The sequence below is a fragment of the Pongo pygmaeus genome, chromosome 3 (assembly GCF_028885625.2).
Source record: "Pongo pygmaeus isolate AG05252 chromosome 3, NHGRI_mPonPyg2-v2.0_pri, whole genome shotgun sequence".
NCBI lineage: Eukaryota > Metazoa > Chordata > Mammalia > Primates > Hominidae > Pongo > Pongo pygmaeus.
The window spans coordinates 99,172,945-99,194,365 of NC_072376.2; the positions used below are offsets into that span (position 1 = coordinate 99,172,945).

At 35.5% G+C, this 21,421-nt stretch overlaps 1 protein-coding gene across 27 annotated transcripts in view; it reads left to right on the forward strand.

The window, feature by feature from the left end:
* PTPN13 (protein tyrosine phosphatase non-receptor type 13) overlaps positions 1-21,421 on the forward strand; it is a 239,768-nt gene that overhangs the window by 152,755 nt on the left and 65,592 nt on the right. For 6 of the 27 annotated variants that reach the window (XM_054486024.2, XM_054486027.2, XM_063663845.1 and 3 more), the window contains 9 exons: positions 1,202-1,364; positions 6,665-7,082; positions 7,222-7,319; positions 9,182-9,238; positions 14,427-14,516; positions 14,846-14,953; positions 15,125-15,256; positions 18,900-19,363; positions 20,760-20,906. In XM_054486024.2, the coding sequence (XP_054341999.1) occupies positions 1,202-1,364; positions 6,665-7,082; positions 7,222-7,319; positions 9,182-9,238; positions 14,427-14,516; positions 14,846-14,953; positions 15,125-15,256; positions 18,900-19,363; positions 20,760-20,906 (1,677 nt within the window). The remainder of the gene's footprint in view (positions 1-1,201; positions 1,365-6,664; positions 7,083-7,221; positions 7,320-9,181; positions 9,239-14,426; positions 14,517-14,845; positions 14,954-15,124; positions 15,257-18,899; positions 19,364-20,759; positions 20,907-21,421) is intronic. The other 21 variants (XM_054486028.2, XM_063663847.1, XM_063663846.1 and 18 more) reach the window with 5 other exon arrangements.

Genomic DNA, 21,421 nt, shown 5'->3' on the forward strand with positions numbered 1-21,421 from the left:
TTTCATTGGCAACAATATCTAGCTAGAATTTAACAATGTTTTATTTCTAAAATTTCTTTGAATTTATATAAGTAAGAAAAGTCGACTGAAAAATTTATAAATAACCAAGGCTAGAAATTGTAAAGATGACATGATTGAAGTCTGGGTAATACTCTGTTATTACAACTTTTGAAAGCCTACTAAACTTGGCTTTTCCATGCCTATTTCCTCATTTGAAGTAAAGACAAGGGACATGAAGTAGAATAATCTGCACAGTAGCCAAGAGCTAGAGTACAGTCTAACTGGACTTAAGTGGTTCTCCAGAGACATTAGTCTTAGATCCCCGACATGTTGAACACTGGTCTCTTAAGGCATGGGTCACCAGCAAGCCTCACCATATAGGTCATAAATTGGAGTATGCTCTCTTCCACAAAAGACATTCAGTTTTCAAGAAATTTCAGAGTGATAAAACTGATTTGATGATTCTCCTACTTTCCCTATATTTGGCACAAATCACCATCTTTAAATATCAATGTGTTTTATCTCTCAACCAAGCAGTTATGTTACCAGTACCTCTCCATCTCACATTTTCTTTAATTTTCCACAACTTCTATTCAGCCTTTATGCCACCCAGACAACATTACCATAAATTCAAAATATCAATAATCTTATCAAAGGAATGTTTCCCTTGTTGAAGACTGATATATACAATCTAGATTTAGGCTACAATTTCTGAAAGTGGCAAACAATATTAATTTATTTCTTGCATTTGTTTATAATAATACAGTCATGTGCCATATAATGATTTTTCAGTCAGCAACTGACCATGAGCAATGGTGGTCCTATAAGATTATAATGTATCTTTACCACACCTTTTCTGTGTTTAGATGTATACTACACAAACAATTGCCTACAGTATTTAGTACAGTAGTATGCTGTACAGGTTTGAAACCTAGGAGCAATAGGCTACATCGTATAGCCTAGGTGTGTAGTAGTAAGCTAGCCCATCTAAGTTTGTATAAGTACACTTCAGGATGTTTGCACAATGACAAAATCACCTAATGATGTATTTCTTGGAACATGTCTTTATTGTTAAGTGATGCATGACTATATAGGATTATATTTATATCAGATGTAAGTCAATACCCAGTGCCTAACAACAAGAAATATAAATAATATCTCTACTTATTATAATTATGAATACCCTTGGTTAATATTGTAGAAAAAGAAAATCACATTGCAAAATACATCAGATGGAATAAAACATGCCTTCCAGACAGACAACAGTAAGGTATGCCAGTACCTGCTGCACCTCTGCTCTTACCAACATAAGTTCCAGCTACAGATGAGAGCAAGACAGAGCAACCAAGATGCCCAAGATATTGGTAAGGAGAAGCAGACTATTTCAGATGACTCCTGGGAATATGAATAATTTTTGCCACCAAGTTTTAAAAGAACTGCCATGATTAGGATGAAAATTTACAATGTATATACATGTTAAATAGCTAAATCAAGTCTATAAAGGTGTCACAAATGAAGCCAATATTTCCATTTCATGTTCACCCTGAGAGAATACTCCTAGGGAATACCTGTTGAAGTGTCCATTTTGTGCTTAGCAATGATAGGCTAGTTGATGTAAACATTATAAATATTTGGGCCATGTTCTCTACCCTCAGTAAACTTATGGAATATTTGGAAAGGTAAGACCAACATGCTTGAAACAGCAATATGCAATAGAAGTTCAGGATTTCAGCCAGGCACAGTGGCTCATGCCTGTAATCCTAGCACTTTGGGAGACTGAGGCGGGTGGATCACGAGGTCAGGAGTTTGAGACCAGCCTGGCAAACATGGTGAAACCCCGTCTCTCCTAAAAATACAAAAAATTAGCAAGGTGTGGTGGCGGGCACCTGTAATCCCAGCTACTTGGGAGGCTGAGGCAGGAGAATCGCTTGAACCTGAGAGGCGGAGGTTGCAGTGAGCTGAGATCGTGGCATTGCACTCCAACCCGGGCGACAGTGCGAGACTCTGTCTCAAAAAAAAAAAAAAAATCAGGATTTGAAGAACAGATTATATTGTACAGACTTTATGACCTATACTGTTAGAAGAGGGAAATCAGAGGCTAGATTACTAGACAGGTGGCACTTGAATTGGATATGAAGGATAAAAATAATGCAAGTAGTTTCGAGATAAATGGAAGGGCTTTAGAGATGAGGGAAAAAACACACGAAACAAGGCAGAGGATGGGGGAAGTATGCACCCAGAACAGGACAGTGAAGAGACACACTGTATAGTTTTCTGGGTGGCAGATTTACCACCTATTAGTTTTACTTGGGTGCATCCCTGTTCTGAGATTGAGATGAATAATCACAGTACCCAATGTAAATGGTCAGGAGAATGGTTTATTTTCTTTTGAAAAGGAGCCAGCAGAAGAAACTCATCTGACTCTGAAAAAATATCTCAATCAGAATTGAAATATTTAAATTTCAGAGAGATAAAACTGATTTGGTGATTTCTGCAATTAGAGATTAAAATTATACAAAATCTAATTCTACATAGTGAATTCTTATAAGTGAAACAGTCAGAAGTATGTGATTTAAAAATTTAACGGAATAGCACTGATGACCTTGTGCTGCAGGGTCCTCTGAATTCTTTACCCAAACTGTTTCACATTCAGAAAATATTTTCCCCGTAAGAGCAGACTGGGGCGATGGCAACCTATGACTAGATGTTTCTAAACCTTTCGGAATCATGATGGGGTGGAGGTTGTATGCTGATTTAAAATGAAGATTCCAGGAACCTACGTAAAACTCAGAGAGCTACAGTCTTTGGGAATTTGGTCCCTAGAATCTGTACTTTAACAGGCTTTCCTCAGTAATTTTTTTTTTTTTTTTTTTTTTTGAGACGGAGTTTCGCTCTTGTCAAAATCTTGTTTGGGTGCAATCTTGGCTCACTGCAACCTTCGCCTTCTGGTTTCGAGTGATTTTCCTGCCTCAGCCTCCAGAGTAGCTGGGATTACAGGCGCCCACCACCATGCCCAGCTAATTTTTGTATTTTTAGTAGAGACGGGGTTTCACTATGTTGGCCAGGCTGGTCTCAAACTTCTGACCTTCATGATCTGCCCGCCTCGGCCTCCCAACTCAGTAATGATTTTTACACATGCTAAAATACAGTAACCACTGCTATAATATCATTATTCTCTTTCTGCTTTGCTCTGCTAGAAAGTTTATATGCTCTTATATATTTTCAAAGTATAGTGAAATATCAGACCTATTAGAGCCATCAGCATTCTTACTTTGACTAATATTCTATTCAGTACAATCCATAACAATTGAAGGTTACTTCATTATAGTTGTTGTATAGTGAACAGAATCAGAAGACAAAAGTTTGAAGTTAGTCTCTCATCCTCAACATTTCTTATACTGAAGAACAATATGGTATAGCAGTTAAGAGCATGAGCTCAGGAGCCAAATTGCCAGTGGCAAATTAGGCTCTGTTACTTACAAGCCCTAAAACTTTGGGCAAGCTACTTAAACTGTTTGCCTTAGTTACTTTATCTATAAAATGATTGCCGTAAGATAATACCTATATCAGAAAGTTGTGAAAAGGAAATGAATTCATACATGTAGACTCCTTTAAAACTACCTGGCACAAAGTATTCAGTAAATATTTACTGAAGTATTCATTATCATTATTGTCATCAGCATCATCAACAATGTTTTACCACTAGAAGATAGTACTACTACTATACTATATGCTGCTATACCATGTAATAGCGGTAATAGCAGCAGCAGCAGCAGCAGTAGTAGTAGATGAATGAATGACCTTAGGAAAGTAAGTGACTTTTTAGAATCTCAGTTTCTTCATCCATGGAGTGGGGCTGGGAATAATGTTGTGTATATATATAACAGGTTTACCCCTAGGATCACAACAGCTATGTATCCTTGCCCTCATATGTGAAATCACTTTAAGATGGTGTGATCTATATCTTTCCCCTTGGCTTATAAGTAATTGTCTGCCTATTTATTTGTACTACAAGTGAAAACAACTGGTGTTATCTGTGGGAGGTTAATGGGCTAACAAATGTATGCTGCTTCTTTAGAGTCATAGAATATTGGTGCTAGAAAGAACCTTACAGGTCATTAAGTTCAAAATTTTACTAATGGCAAAACAGGTTCAGAGAAGATAGTGTTTTGCCCTCATGTCATATATAGAGGTCTCTTAATTCCTAATCCAGTGTACTTTCTGTTTGATGAGTTTCCCAAGAACTGATTTGCATGGATTTAAGATTAATCAATTATTGAGCATTTACTATTTATAAGTGCACAGTACTATGGGATATGAGAATAAATGAAGTCCCCCTCATAAAAAGAGAATATGATTAAGCTGGAGATATAAGGGAGCACAAAATGGTACCAGGGACTGAACAATAGCAGAAACAGATTAGGAAGTATGGATTGCAGACTGAGTGTGGAGCTAGAGAGCCTTTGTGTTCAAATTTGAAACATTAGTATTAGGATACAGGTTCATTCTAATCTATGTTGGAGTTCTTTCCAGGTAAAAGGCAGTAGGAAAGACCAGATAAATGGTTGGTTTATGATCCCATCCCATATCCGAGAGTAGGCTACAAATGGATTTGAATAGCATACTCCCTAATATGTTCACAAAACTGACTAAACTGAGCCAGCTATCCTTATTCCTGCCAAAATTGGGTCCACATTTTCTTTAAGGATGGAGAAATCTATTGGGTGTAAAGGCATTTCCTTCTGAAGACTTCATTTTGCTTCTTTGATTACAGGCTACTCATAAAGTAACTGAAAATAGAATAGCATTATTTGCTCTAATAAAAACTATATTTTGAGGTAAAGATGATTATGGAAATTTTTTTTTTTTTGAGATGTAGTCTCGCTCTGTCGCTCAGGCTGGAGCGCAGTGGCGTGATCTCAGCTCACTGCAAGCTCTACCTCCCAGGTTCACGCCATTCTGCTGCCTCAGCCTCCCGAGTTGCTGGGACTACAGGCGCCTGCCACCACGCCCAGCTAATTTTTTGTATTTTTAGTAGAGACGAGGTTTCACCGTGTTAGCCAGGATGATCTCGATCTCCTGACCTCATGATCCGCCCGCCTCAGCCTCCCAAAGTGCTGGGATTACAGGCGTGAGCCACTGCGCCCGGCCTGATTATGGGAATTTTTAACAAAGGTGTATTTTTAAAAGTCTTTGTTTTTTAAGGTCTTGTTATAACTTGGTGCCCACTTCCACTTCAGAGAGAGATCATTGAATTTTCCTAGTGACAATAAGGCATGTTTCTTTAAACTTCATTCTGATGCATGAATATTAAAAACCTTTAATGTTTTCCTACCTCTTTATGCCTGAGAGAAAATATCAATTATTAATCTTCCTAGGAAGTAGAAGATAAATGGAACAATCCAAGAATCTAAGTCAGTAATCATTTGATATTTTCTTTCTTCCTCCTCCCTTCCCTCCCTCCTCCTCTGTCTCCTCTTCCTCCTCCTCCTCCTTTTTCTTCGTCTTCTTCATCATCATCATCATCATCATCACCTGGCACCCTTGAGGGAGACATTTTCTTTATAAAAGGAAGTTTTCCCAGTTGTTGTATGTAGCAGTCAAACTTAATTCCATGTAGAATGCAACAACATAGAATTGCTGCTTTCCAGAGGGGATCAAAGGGAGTGCCTTGTGATGTGGGTCACTAACTGCATGAAAAACTAAATCGTTTGAAATCCTTTGCTCCTATTCTTCATTTACGTATGCTGCATTGCTTTTGTTATTAGCCTCAAATATTAAAATATCACCGTGACATTGGTTCCTACAAAATAGAATAGCCAAACACTTGTTATAAAGTATCGGTAAATTTAGCCTCTGTAAGAGAACTTTGGATGTGTATTTGGGAGTGAAAGAAATTGAAGCATAAAGAGATGCCCAGCTCCCTGATCACGTTAATTTACAGATACTGAAACAGACAGATTAGTACTGTTTGATTCTCCCATTCCTCTGTTGCCTCAGATAAATCCTTAAGTCAGCCCAGTGAGAAGGTGGGTTTGGCATAGTAGTGAAATAACAAAAGGAATAATTTGCCGTAAATGCTTTTTTTTTGTAACAGCATTATTGAGATACAATTCAATACCATACAGTTCACCCATTTAAAGTATGCAATTCACCATCACCGCAATCTGCCTTAAGCTTTAAAAACTGTCTGGGCAAAACTCCTCTGCATAGCTTTTTCAGGTGTGTATTCACCATCTCAGCCCATCCAGGTTTCGTCTGTCCCTCTCCCTATCCTTGGGTGCTGACATTTTAGCAGAGACAGTACTAGGTTTGAAAATTTCTGTGTTAAATGTCATTCTCATTTCTAACTGAAACCTATAAGGAATTTGGTGTCAGCAAGTCTGAGCCCCAAACATTGTTGAGTCCAAGAAAATCATTAGATAAAGCAGGAAATGTTGAGTAGGCTGCAACTAAGAGAAAGCTAAAGAGATGAAAATATGTTATGAAAACCAGATCTTCATCCCTCCTTTTTAAAACCCTGATTGCCACACTTTGAAAGCTACCTACTTATGCTGGCAATCAAAATGATTAAAAACTGCATGCTGCTTATTTATTAACATAATTATTCTCATAAAAGTACTGTGGCGTTACCATCATGTAAAGCAATCCTATTTCCTTGTAGAGAGAGCTTCGTTTAGGAGCCTGAATCTCCAAGCAGAGTCTGTTAGAGGATTTAATATGGGACGAGCAATCAGCACTGGCAGTCTGGCCAGCAGCACCCTCAACAAACTTGCTGTTCGACCTTTATCAGTTCAAGCTGAGATTCTGAAGAGGCTATCCTGCTCAGAGCTGTCGCTTTACCAGCCATTGCAAAACAGTTCAAAAGAGAAGAATGACAAAGCTTCATGGGAGGAAAAGCCTAGAGAGATGAGTAAATCATACCATGATCTCAGTCAGGCCTCTCTCTATCCACATCGGAAAAATGTCATTGTTAACATGGAACCCCCACCACAAACTGTTGCAGAGTTGGTGGGAAAACCTTCTCACCAGATGTCAAGATCTGATGCAGAATCTTTGGCAGGAGTGACAAAACTTAATAAGTAAGAACATATTAACTAACCCAATTACATATTTGTAAATTCTACATTTCATACGTTTCTTTTTGTTTTGACGTTTTATTATTTTCACCATATTTTTTTACATTGACACTTCCCTCCTACCTTCCTTTTCCCTCTTCAGTTCAAAGTCTGTTGCGAGTTTAAATAGAAGTCCTGAAAGGAGGAAACATGAATCAGACTCCTCATCCATTGAAGACCCTGGGCAAGCATATGTTCTAGGTCAGCAAAAACAAGCTTACCTTCTTTGTCCCATACCTCATGCTCAGAGGGAAGTGAACAAGATCATCTTAATTATCAAATTATTTTGGGTTCCATGTCCTAATTGCCAAAACTGAATATAAATTTTAGGCTACTTAAAATGCACCAAATCAAATTACCACTTGATTTAACAAGTGATTGCTTCATGGTACAGACTATTAGCGTCTCTTTTTTTCCCCCTCAGACAGGGTCTTACTCTGTCACCCAGGCTGGAGTGCAGAGATCATGGCTCACTGCAGCCGCGAACTCCTGGGCCCAAGTGATCCCCCCACCTCAGCCTCCTGAATAGCTGTGACTACAGGAACGCAGTACCACATCTGGCTTTTTATATTTTTTTATAGAGATAGGGTTTCACCATGTTGCCCAGGTTGGTCTTGAACTCCTGGACTCAAGGGGTCTGCCCACGTTGGCCTCCCAAAGTGCTGAGATTACAGGCTTGAGCCACCACACCCAGTCTGTTAGCTTCTCTTGGTCACAGTTGCCATGACAGTCTTACTAAGACTGTCATGTGCCATTACTTTGGATTACCTTTTTTGGCTTTTCCTTTCAAGCCGATGTGAATGAACTCTGGTAATGCTATAGTTTTGGAGAAGCATTTACTTAGGATGCTTTCAGCTTAGCAGGAACAAAATTGTCTCTAAAACCTTAGGTAATTTTATGAAATGTGCTATGGTTGATAGGTAGAAGTTTTTAAGTTGATTTCAGTTTCTTCAAATTCTCCCAGATAGCAGGGCATATTATTTAAGTAAAGTTGTGTGTATGTGTGTGTGTGTGCATGCACGTGTGCATATATATCTATATATATGCACCTTTTAAGATGCTTACCTTTTAAGATAAAAAGTTCAGGTTTCCTGTTGCCTTGTGCAACTTAAAAGGGAAATGCACTGGAGTTGATCTTTCAAAAGAATGGATGTTTAAGCACAGAGATCTGAACTACTAGTCAAAATACGAAACAGCATGGGAAACAAAAGGGAAATGAGGATTGTTTCCCTTCTGTTGTCTTACAAAATACTACTAAACTCTCTTCTTAGGCTCAAGGTTTGTTAATTTATCTCTAATTACCCAAAGTTTAAAAGCTTTTTTTATTCTATAATTGGATTTGGGGTATGTGGAGTAAATGAAGACAAAAGAGAACTCTGCATTATAATACATAAATATTTATGGAAGCAACATTACTTTATTAATGTAGGCTTGTGCAACTTTCAGAGATTATACTATCAATTTAATTTCAGTCAGTTAAAAAAACTTAGATAAAAGGCAAGATTTCATTCTGTAGGTAACTCTGTGTGTTGAAAATAGGCTAAGAGATTGATTTGATCTTTTAGGAAATACTTTTCAAAGTGTTCACATATAACGGGGCCTCATACATTCTAAACTATTTTCATTAAGAAGGCTTTGGTCTACATGAAAATTCATTACATATCAGAAGGAAAATAGTAAATATTCTATAGAAAACATAAAACACTCTTAAAGGAAATTTTTCTGCATTTTGTATTTATTCATTCTTACTGAATAATGAATTTTCTTTTAACACTTGAACAAATGAAAAACTCATTCCAGTTTCATCATTTCATATTTGATATATCAAAATATTGTCAGAAACAATATATTTGTGTTTAAATTTATTCTGCAAAATAAGTTATTATACTTAGCTACTATTTAAAATAGTGAAAATGCCCATTGGAGGATGTTTTCTCAGTGTAAATACAAAATGTTACTGCCTTATTGTTCTATTGATTTTTATGAGCTTATCAGAAGAAATCACTTTGATATCTAGCATCTGACCATCTTATGAAATGTCTAATATTTAATTTATGCCACAGGAATGACTATGCATAGTTCTGGAAACTCTTCATCCCAAGTACACTTAAAAGAAAATGGTAGGTTTACAAAATGTTTTTCCCCTCATTTCCATCATTTCTTGTACCTTACTGAGATAGTCTTGGACCTAACAATGAAGAGTCTTGAGTTCCATGCCTAGGATTTGATCTTACATTGAAGTTAAAGGAGAGTTGTATTTTTCAGCATCATAGTGATGTAATGGGTCCTCTGATTTAGGCTAATGTTGATGAAATGACAAATTAGAGATAAGGACACTAATTGGGAAGCTAAGATAATAGTTCAAGTGAGAGATAATTTCTATTAAAAAGAGTTTTAACTGAGGCAGTTATTTTAAAGGGATGCTTGAGCTGAATTTTAGAGGGAAAGGAGGATTTATTCAGACAGAACAATAAAGATAAGCATTCCAGATCAAGGGCATAGCATGGTCAGAGACATGGAATCATGAGAAAAGAAATTTAGGGAACTGCAGGAGTCTCAGTATGGTGGCGTGTGGGGGCCAGGGTAAAGTTTGAGAACTAAGTAGGGACCAGTTTTTAATCTTATGCTAAATATTATGAGGATATTTTGAAGACTTTAAATGCTGAGATTATAGTTTAGAAGGAATCTAAGAAACAAAATCGTAGGCAGAAGACCAGAAATGTCCAGTGACTTGAACATCACTGGCTTCAAAATTTTTAGAATTTAGATTGCAAAGTATTTTCATATACATTATCTTATTTGATCTAACAACTTTCATGAGTAGAAAATAAAGTTTTATTACTATCCATACACTACTTTCCTCCAAAAATGTTTCAGTCTTAGACTCTTAAAGTTGAAATAATTAAAAGCCTGATGAGAAGCCATTATGTTAATTAAAATTACTGATACAGCTAAACTTGATGAAGTTGTAAATTTAGTTTCAATATTCCTGTAGCCAAGGTAAAACAGAAGGCATAAGACTGAACTATATGGAATTGCTGGGTATTTTTAGATCAAAACTGTCAAACACCAGAGTGCTATTTTGCATAATTCACATTCTCTAATAAAAATACACATACTAATTCTTCAAGAGAGAAAAAATTTTCTTGGAATTAAAATTGCTTTTAAAAGTAAAACTACACACAATATCTTAAATACTCATAGCAAATGAAGATGAGGTTTCTTTCCTTCTCATTTTATTTTTGAATGTATCCTCAAAAAATATAAGGGCCTATCATTAAAGAAAAAATTATTGAACTTATACTTGGACGTAAATTGCTAATCCTGTTATATAGCTTTCTAGTGATCAAACTCCTTACATGGACTGAATTTAGAATGCCTATATACCTGAAATACCTTAGTTATTAGCATGTCCATATGGTAGTAATTATTGACTAACAGTTATTTAGTGCTTACTATGTGTCAAGCACTGTTCTAAGCACTTTTTATTATTTCTCATTTAATGCCCACAACAACTCTATGAGGTAGGTGTTAATGTTGTTTTTTTTTTCACACATAAGAAACCAAAGCATAGAGAGTTAAGTTGTACAGAAGGTCACAAAGTTAGCAGGTGGTAGAGCCGTGATTTGAACAAAAGCAATCTGTTTCTAGAGTCTACACTCTAATCTACTCTTTAGACCTCCTCATAATGTGATCATGCCTAAGTATTATTTCTCCGTGCTGAACTTTTGAAAGAAGCTGGATAATAATCTATTCAAGTATGATAATTTTAAATGTGTTTTAGCTTAGATTATGATGAAAACGAATATGAATGTACATTGGATAGCCAATGAGCATGAATTTACATTGGATAGTTTCTCTATTTAAACCTTCAGAAGGCTTAAAATCTCACCTGCCCTGGACAGTAGGGCCAATCCACCTTCATATAGAGGTATGCCTCAGTTAGCTTGCAAACAAGGCTATATTTTCCTCAAAACTCTCTTTGTATCTGGCCAAGTAGCCTGAATTAGTACTCTGTTGAGAGTCAAGTTTTCACATAATACAGCATGGCAAACATGTTTTTGCAAATAGTGTAACTAAGGATCAAAAAGTAAAATTACTTGCCCATGCATCAAATATGGGACCTCTTACTCTAATTTCAGTGTTCTTCCTGCTGGTCAAGATTATTAGATGAAAATTATAAATGAACATCAGTTATTATTAAATTATTCATCACTTAGAACAAGGATGAATGTATTATATTCGCTCTTACCTTTTATGACCTCCAGAGATTCTTAAATAATGTGAAATTTGAAAGAAAAGATAAAAAAGTCATGATTCTTCTAATCTCACACTTTGAAAAGGTGATATGGAAAGGATTCTAATCCCTTGATAAATTGTGATTTCAAAAACAAAAGTTGCTGAGCTTAAAAAAAAAAAAAACAACACTGGTTAGTTTCCTTTATAAGAGTAAAAACAAAAATATGTAAAACTTTTCCAAGAATTATGTAAAATTGATTTTGATTATTCTTGTTTTACTGTAATTACTATACAGCAATTGAAAAGTAACTTTTAGCTAAGTTTGTCATGTTGCTTCCTGAAGTGTCCAAACCACGAACTATAGATGGTCACCGACTTATCATGGTTTGACTTTACGGTGGTGCAAAAGAAATAAGCACTCAGTAAAAATTGTACTTTGAGTACCCTTACAACCCTTCTGTTTTTCACTTTCAGTACAGTATTCAATAAATTACATGAGATAGTAACCACCTTAATGTAAAACAGGCTTTGTTTTAGATGATTTTGTCCAACTATAAGTTAACATAAGTGTTCTGAGCATATTTAAGTTAGGCTAGGCTAAAGCTAGGATGTTTAGTAGGTTAGATGTATTAAATGCATTTTTGACTTAAGGTATTTTCAACTTTTGATGGGTTTGTTGGGATGTTTAAAACTCACCACAGTTAAGTGCCTTTTTATTCTTAGTTGGGATGAGAACCAGAGCAATGCAACCATTAGTCTCCTCAAGCCATTTTCTCTTTCTTCTTTCATTTTATTCCATCTTTACTGCTTGGGGTTTTGCTTTTCTGGGAACTGTATGCCTAATGGACTTATTAAGTACCTACCATAGAATAATGGATTTCCTTAGTTTCCAAGTATCCCAATTCCTGAACAGTGGGTGATTAAATCTGAAACTTGAAGGAGGAAATGGAAATTTAAAGCAATGATCATCATTTAATCACTTTACAAAGCACTTTGATTTAATCTGTTCTCTCTTTGACCTCATCAATGTGGTCTCTTAAAGGCTATACTGATTTCAGTTCCTAATGTGACCTCACCCCCTTATTTGTTTTATTTAATTTTATGGGTTTTGTTCTGTGTTATTTTGTATTCGTTCAAGCTAAAAAATAGAGCTAATTGCCTATTTTTTTGATAAAAGGATCTTGGATACTTAAACTCATTAAGCTAGGCATTAAATAATGGATGGGCTTTTGCTTAGGATCACCTAATATGTAAAGTACTTCACACCATTGTCCAATGATAGTTTTTGTAATTTAATTAATAAAATCATTAGAAATACCCAATTACCACTACTTTTATTGCTAATAACTAAGTTTTGGTCAAAAAGAAACAACAGAATAGGAATATATACTCTACAGAGAGCTAGCAAACTTGCATCAAAACAGTATTGAGATACAAGGTTAATTCACTCCTGAGAGGAAATTATTGTTGTTATTGTCTTTTGAAATTAAAGGAATTTATTTATACAATATGAAGTATCACATTTACATCATTTAAGCATCAATACAAGTTTTGTGACAAAGTTACTATTTGTTTTGTGACAATTAATGCAATTTTAAGTCCATGGGTGGTTATATGTTGCACATACAGAAATAAAGTCTGTTTTCATACTGATTTGGTTGTTACAAAAATGCATATGAAGGTTTAAGGAAATTCTGGCTTACAGTTTAGTGAAACGAAAACCTCTAATTTTCAGAAAGCTTCAATATACTTGAGAAGTATGTAGAGTTGAATTTGAAAATTCACTTTACGAAAATATCCTTAGGAATATGTTGAACGAACTCACCACCACCAACACCTTCACACACAGACCAATTTGAACTGTCATTGTAATTGATGTTAAGAAGTGTGTGTTTGTGTAAATGCTTGAATTGTGAAGTAGATGAATTAACTTGATAAATATGTCAATTAAGTGTCATTTATTGGTTTCAGAAGTTAATTGTGAATGATTAGCCTACTTTAAAAAACCTAGTGGAAATAAGAAAGAGTAAATTCTAGTTCTGATTATGACATTTATTCAATTTATTTAAGTAGGATTTATCAAGTACTGACTTCAGGCATTTTAATGGGCACTGATACTAGTTGTTATGTTGAGCAGGACACTAACTATTACTCCTCATCTGCAAAACAGTGGTTAAAAATCTCTTTACTTACCTGTGAGATTGTTTCACAAATAAAATTTGAAATGAATGAAGATCCTTTGAGAGTACATGTGCTAGACAAGGAATTATTAACGGGGCTATTAATAGATCCAGTTTCTGACCAGGTACCGTGGCTCACACCTGAAATTCCAGCTCTTTTGGAGGCCTAGACAGGAGGATCACTTGAGGCCAGGAGTTCAAGACCAGTCTGGGCAACATAGAGAGACTCCATCTCTACAAAAATAAAAAATTAGCTGGGCATGATGGCACGTGCCTGTCATACTAGCTATTCAGGAAGCTGGGGTGGGAGGATCTGCTTGAGCCCAGGAGCCAAGGCTACAGTGAGCTGTGATTATGCCACTACACTTATCCTAAGCAGCAGAGCAAGACTCTGTCTCAAAAAAAAAATCCAGTTTCCTCTTGCTGTTTTACTCAAGAACTTACTAAGAATATTTTACTAATTATAAATTAAAATGCCAACCATTAATTAGAAGGAATTTTTTAATATATTAAGCACTGTCAAATTCAGGGAGTTGATTGTGGTGTAACAGACAGAAAACCTAAATTGAAAAGTTCAGCTCTTTCCTGTACTAGCTGACTAAACTTGTGCAAATCATTTAACCTATTGAGGTTTATTTAATCATTTGTAACTGAAATATACTTATTTCGAAAGAATAGCTTATGAAGAATAAATGTAATACGTAGTCATTTTATAAATTATAAATCACTATAAAAATATAAAATGTTAACAGTATCAATAAACTTAAAATATATGTTTAAGTGACTGAGCAATTAACACACTTTGTTAACATTTAAATTGTTAAAACAAGCTGACAGTCTTAATGCCTGAGCATGTTATATTTATTTTTAAATTATAAATTCCCAATAGATGTGCTACACAAAAGATGGAGCATAGTATCTTCACCAGAAAGGGAGATCACCTTAGTGAACCTGAAAAAAGATGCAAAGTATGGCTTGGGTAAGTCACCGTGAGATTCTTGAAGGTCTATGATTCTTGGGGATTCAGAGGAAAAGTCTGTAGCATAGCATTGGCATTGCAGTGCCAGCTCACTTCTGATCTCAAGATACTGACTGGCTGCCCACCCACAAGCCCATCACCCTACCCACCCAGTCACCAAATGCCAAATATGAAATGCCTACAAGAAATACTTCCACAAAATGTAATATGTGTTACCTACTAATCATTTGATAATCAATAGTCCCCACATTTCTGTGTTTCAGGCAGGCTAATCATTAGTCTTTGAAAGCAGCAATATGAAAATCTTTTTAAAATGTGTTGTTTTACAGGATTTCAAATTATTGGTGGGGAGAAGATGGGAAGACTGGACCTAGGCATATTTATCAGTTCAATTGCCCCTGGAGGACCAGCTGACTTGGATGGATGCTTGAAGCCAGGTACTTTACATTTTGGTAGTTTTCTAAGTATTTTCTGACCGGCATGAATTTGCACAGGTGGAGAAAATGGAACTTAGGCCAAACAAAAATATTGAGAAAGAGTTGATATTTCTAAGATTCAGAATAAATGTATTTTTGTTGTTGAAAATACTGGATTGTCTATTTGTACAGGAGACCGTTTGATATCTGTGAATAGTGTGAGTCTGGAGGGAGTCAGCCACCATGCTGCAATTGAAATTTTGCAAAATGCACCTGAAGATGTGACACTTGTTATCTCTCAGCCAAAAGAAAAGATATCCAAAGGTAATGTGAATGTCTCTTACTTATGTATTCTGTTTCACTTTTCTGTCTCATTCCTTTTTAGTGGTATTTGCACAAAAATGGATTCATTGTGTACAAAATTGATGCAACTTAAGTAAACTCTGATTACTTAATGTGTTCCATCTTCCATTTGGCAAATCAGAGATAGAGTCATTTATCTTTGTGTAGTTAATATTACATAATAGTTATATATAAAGTCCTGTCCTGAACCAGATTATGAAAAGGAAAGAACCACCACCAAAAACCAGAAATTTTAAAACAAAACTATATCATTTTGTCTCATTATCCCAGTCTTTAGCGGCTGAGAGACAAAGCACTTGATGAAGATCAGATGACCTGCGTTTGAGCTTTGCCTGTCCCTTTTATTAGCTATTTGACTTAAGCCTTCTTGAGCCATAGTTTTCTTTTGTTTTTACTTAAAGAGTAGACAGTGATCTTTGCCCTGCTTTGTCTGCCTTGCACAGAGTTATTTGTTACGAGGATCAAGTGGTAGGACAGTATTTGTGGAAGAAGCACAATAGGCCCCTGTGGCGTAGAACAGTGCAGTGGGAAACAGGGAGGGTTGCAGAATCCAGGGTCAGATTCTGTCTCTACCACCTAAAACTGTACACATTGAGCAAATCACATGAACGTTCTAAGCCTCACTGTGCTCGTATATCAAATGGTGACTATAAACATGCTTATCTTATGGATTATGAAAATTAAATGAGATAATACATGTAAAGAATGAGCACATTGCCTGGTACATATGAAGCATTTAAATGTGAATTTTAGCTGTCATTAATATTGTTTTTCAAAAACATTGAAGTGCTAGATACAAGTAAGTTACCTTCATGCCAAAGATACTGGGAAATACATAAAAGAATTAGTAAAAAAATTAGCTGAAAAACAATTTTAGATAGTGAATTTTAGACATAGCTTTGGATTTTTATGATAAAATAGAAGATGAAAAACATGAACATGTTATATGTTGTGATAAAATCTTATTAAATTTTATATAGATGAGTCATTTTGAGTATGGTTTCTTCTTACTGGATATTATATATATTTTGTATGTCTGTATATGTACATATATAAATAATATGTTACACACTTGTTTACTGTGAGCAAACACAATGGATAGAAGGGAAATAGAAGACACCACCACTGCCCACAGGAGCCTTATATAATCTAATTATAATCTAGGCACATTAGGCAAAGGAAGACAACTACAGTTGGAAATGTTGTAACATACTTCTAAGTTTAAAGCAGCCAAGACTAGAAATTTTTCATTGGGTCCAATTATTCACCATTTTTTAACGATTTCTGAATCATAGGAATTCAGAATAAATTTATTGCCCCCTGAATAAAGCTCTAAGGGATTTCCATCTTACTCATGTTTTCAGTAGGTGTTTTATAGAAAATTTATTCATTTGTTCAACAAATATTTATTCAGTGCCTGCGATGTGCAAGACAAAAAACTCTGCCCTAAAGGAACTTACTCTTTATCAGGGGAGGCAAGTATTCTTGTCTGACTAGACAGATTTTTAATTGTGACTATGGTAAGTGTTAACAAGAGGCCCAAGGTGCCAAGAGGGAATATAACAGAGGAACTTTACCTATTGTGAGGATCAGAGGAGGCTTTTCTTCTCAGCAGAGTTTTGTGTGGGTTTTTTTTTCTGTCCATGCTAAATAAAAATTAAAAGCATAATGTTAAAAGTATACATCTATGAAATTGTTTCTTCAGAAAGGTAGGTGAATCTTATCATGGTATGTAACTATTCTGTAGTGTCACTTTGGAAAGAGGTAAAACCCAAAAGAACTTAGAAAATTACCAATGTGTATTCTAGCTACCCCTGTTAATTGTTAAGCACCAAAGAGGAAGGCTTTTAGTTTTGTTTTTGTTTGCTAATTTTTAAAGTTACAGAATACATACTACTTTACTAAAAATAAATCCAATTTATGCAAAACCTATGAAATAAGAAGTCAAAGTCCCCTTACCCCATTTCCTAGGGAAACTTTTTGGCATACATGTAGCCTTCTGTGTAGAATAGATATACATGTGATGTGTGTGTGTGTGTGTGTGTGTGTATAAAACAACACATACACTATTTTTTAAAAATCTGTTTTATACTCTAAATACCATTCTGTAACTGCTTACTCAACATATTCTGTTGCTATCCATGTACATGCATATCTTTTTAATGCAACATTATATTTATGTTATAGACATATCAAAACTTACTTTTCTTCTATTGTTATGTATCCAGGTTAGCTATAATTCTATTATAAGTGTTACTCCAACAAATACACCTTTTAATACACCATTGAAAATATATGTATTTCTAGAGGTTAGATGCCTGGAACTAGATTAAAGAGTATGTACATTAAAATTTTGACAAGTGCCACCAAATTGGACTTCAAAAAGTTTTACCAATTTATAGACTAACCAAGTAGATATAGCAGTGCTTTTCTCCTCATACCATCAGTGGTGCTTAAAATTATCAGCCATTCTCATTTTTGTCAGCCAAATAAGTAGAGAACTGCATTAAACTGCAGGTCCCTGAGCAATAGTGAGAATGTCTTTTCATATATTTACTATTTGTATTTTACTCTGAATTTCCAGTCTGCATATCCCTTGTTCCATGGGAGTTTTGAAAACCTCTTTTTTGTTGAATTTTAGCAACTCTTTGTATATTAGGGATACTAATTCTTTGTTTATTGTTTGTTGTCACAAATATTTTCTCTCCAGTTGCTCATTACTCTTAATTTTTCCCTTATTGTCAATTACTACATAAAACTTTTAATTTCTTATAAATTCTCATCTTTAATTCCTTTACACGTGTCTTTGGTGGTTTGTGTCTTCAGAAAGCTTTTTCAAGTGGCTTTTTGTTTGTTTGTTCTTTGAGACAGTCTTGCTCTGTCACCCAGGCTGAAGTACAGTAGCACAATCACTGCTCACTGCAGGCTCCGCCTCCCAGGTTCAAGTGATTCTTCTGCCTCAGCCTCCCGAGCAGCTGGGACTACAGGTGCACACCATCATGTCCAGCTAATTTTTGTATGTTTGGTACAGACAGGGTTTCACCATGTTGGGCAGGCTGGTCTCAAACTCCTGGCCTCAAGTGATCTGCCTGCCTCTGCCTCGCAAAGTGCTGGGATTACAGGATTACAGGCATGAGCCACTGTGCTTGGCCTAAAGTGGCTTTTGATAAGAACTATATATAAGCAATTTGGAGTTGCCTTCCATGATAATCACTTGGAGTCCAAAAAATGCAATCTAGTAGGTCAATATAAAGTAAGTGTGCAAATAACTATTTAATAAAGACAAAGAATGTGGGATACTAAGAAAGTATAAATTATCTATGGAATCAGTAGAGTCTCCACAGAGAAGACTGGTTTGAAATGGGTCTTGGAGAGTGGAAATGGGGAGTTGACGTGAAAGGGGTATGCATTTCAATAGAAGTTGTCACAAGAATGACCGAAGGACAAAGCAAAGAAAGTCTACCAAACACATGACCTAATGGTGTTTTGTGTGTCATCCTTATAAAATCCTTCCAACAGTCTTCAGGAAACATTGTGTATGTGTGTAAGCACAAGCATGTGTATCACTAACTTGTTATTCTCATTGATGGATTTTGACTTTTAGTGCCTTCTACTCCTGTGCATCTCACCAATGAGATGAAAAACTACATGAAGAAATCTTCCTACATGCAAGACAGTGCTATAGATTCTTCTTCCAAGGATCACCACTGGTCACGTGGTACCCTGAGGCACATCTCGGAGAACTCCTTTGGGCTGTCTGGGGGCCTGCGGGAAGGAAGCCTGAGTTCTCAAGATTCCAGGACTGAGAGTGCCAGCTTGTCTCAAAGCCAGGTCAATGGTTTCTTTGCCAGCCATTTAGGTGACCAAACCTGGCAGGAATCACAGCATGGCAGCCCTTCCCCATCTGTAATATCCAAAGCCATTGAGAAAAAGACTTCCACTGATAGTAACCAAAGCAAAACTAAAAAGCCAGGCATTTCTGATGCAATTGATTACTCAGACCGTGGAGATTCAGACATGGATGAAGCCACTTACTCCAGCAGTCAGGATCATCAAACACCAAAACAGGCATAGTTTAATTTTAATATTTTGGTTTTCTCATTTAACAAAGCAAAATAGCAGCAAATAAGTTACAGAGCACAATAATCTACAAGATGCTTTCATTATTCTGGAAAAAAGAAATAGTTTATATCTTCTAATTGCTACGGCATTTGATGCTAACTTTCAGAGAAATCAACAGCTTTGGATAATTACTTTAAATGGCTATGACTTCGCAAACTTGCTATCTAATAACCCAAAGAAGGAATATGCAGATTATGATTGTTTTCTTACCAGTTGTTTGTCTCTGGCGTATTTAATGTTTATATTAATAAGAGAATTTTAATATCTGAAAATTGTTTCTAAATAGTTCATATAATGGGCATTTGAATTCACTATTTATAGTCTAAATTCTTCTGAAGTTCTGAATGAATGATAATAACGACATTGAAAATAGCTCATTCTGGCTGGGCACAGTGACCCACATCTATAATCCCAACACTTTGGGAAGCAGAGGTGGGAGGATTGCTTGAGGCCAGGAGTTCAAGATCAGCCTGGGCAACATAGGGAGACCCTATCTCTACAAAACATTTCTTAAAAAATTATCCAGGCAAGGTGGTATGTATCTGTAGTCCTAGCTCCTTGGGAGGCTGGGTGGGAGGATCGCTTGAGCCCAGAAGCCCAGGAGATCAAGCCAGACCCTAACAGAAAGAAGGGAAGGAAAGGAGGAAGGGAGGGGGAGAGATAGGGAAAGGAAGAGAGTAGCTTATTCCTAGAAATGATACAAATTTAAACTCAAATTCACAAGCAGTTTTAGAAAAAATCTTATGCCTTTTGTTTACTGAAAAATCAACTTCCTTATAAGAGTTATACTCTTATAAATAGGGCTTAGCTGTTGTTCCCATGTTTATATTATTGGATTTATAAATATAAGTAATGTAAACACGAAACCCCATTTTAGAGGCTCGGGTTAAAAGCTACTGCTTGATATATATTGATTATTAAAGGAAATAAAACTAATTTGTAAATTTAGGAATATAAAAAGCATTGGACCAGGATTATATAAAAGCCAAGTTTGAACTGGGTTCTATATAGGTTTCCATCTGCCATATCTAGCAGTTTGACCTGAAGCAAGCTCTTTAATCTCTGGATATCAGTTTCCTCAACCATAAAATATGAATAAATTGGACTAGATGATCTCTAAGATCTCTTCCAACCTTTATGTTCTTTGACTATACTCTATCCTTTAATATCTTGCTTTTTTGTAATTTTTCCAAAAACACATATTTGTCTTTCAGTAATAATTCATTTTGATTCTAGTCAGCTTTGTCCCGGGCTAGGTTTAAAAAAAAAGAAATTAAAAAAAGAAAAATTATAATTCGTTTTGACTCTAACAAGAAATCTTTGTTTGTTTTTCTTTGTTAAGGAATCTTCCTCTTCAGTGCATGCATCCAACAAAATGAATTTTAAAACTTTTTCTTCCTCACCTCCTAAGCCTGGAGATATCTTTGAGGTTGAACTGGCTAAAAATGATAACAGCTTGGGGATAAGTGTCACGGTACTGTTTGACAAGGTTTTCAAATGTTTTCTCTTCTTTAATTTCCAGCAGCCTATTGTATGTCAACTTTTTAATTGAATTATTTTGCATCAAAAGGAACACATCAAATATTTCCAAAATCCTAAAACTGAATCATAACTAAAAACTATTTCAAAAATTGTGTTAGTCACTTTTTCCTGTGATTTTAAAAAAATTAGATAAACACTACCTTTTTCTCCATAGATTTAATACTTGCTTTATCTGAATATAAAACTTGCAAATTGTAAAATTAATGCAATGCTTTGTAGATATTTGACAGTTTCTACATGAGCATAGATTATATATCTCTAACCTACATTATTAGTAATTAAAGACTGTATATTTCTGTATACTCTCCATAATATATAATACCTTGTAAACATGTTAGTATCTTAAAATTAGAAGTTCCCAAGGAATATGTGTATCTTTAAGGAGTCAGAATGTAAGCATAGGCTATTTGATGAAATTATTTTTGAATTATACTGATGAATATAATATCCCTCAGTAGTATA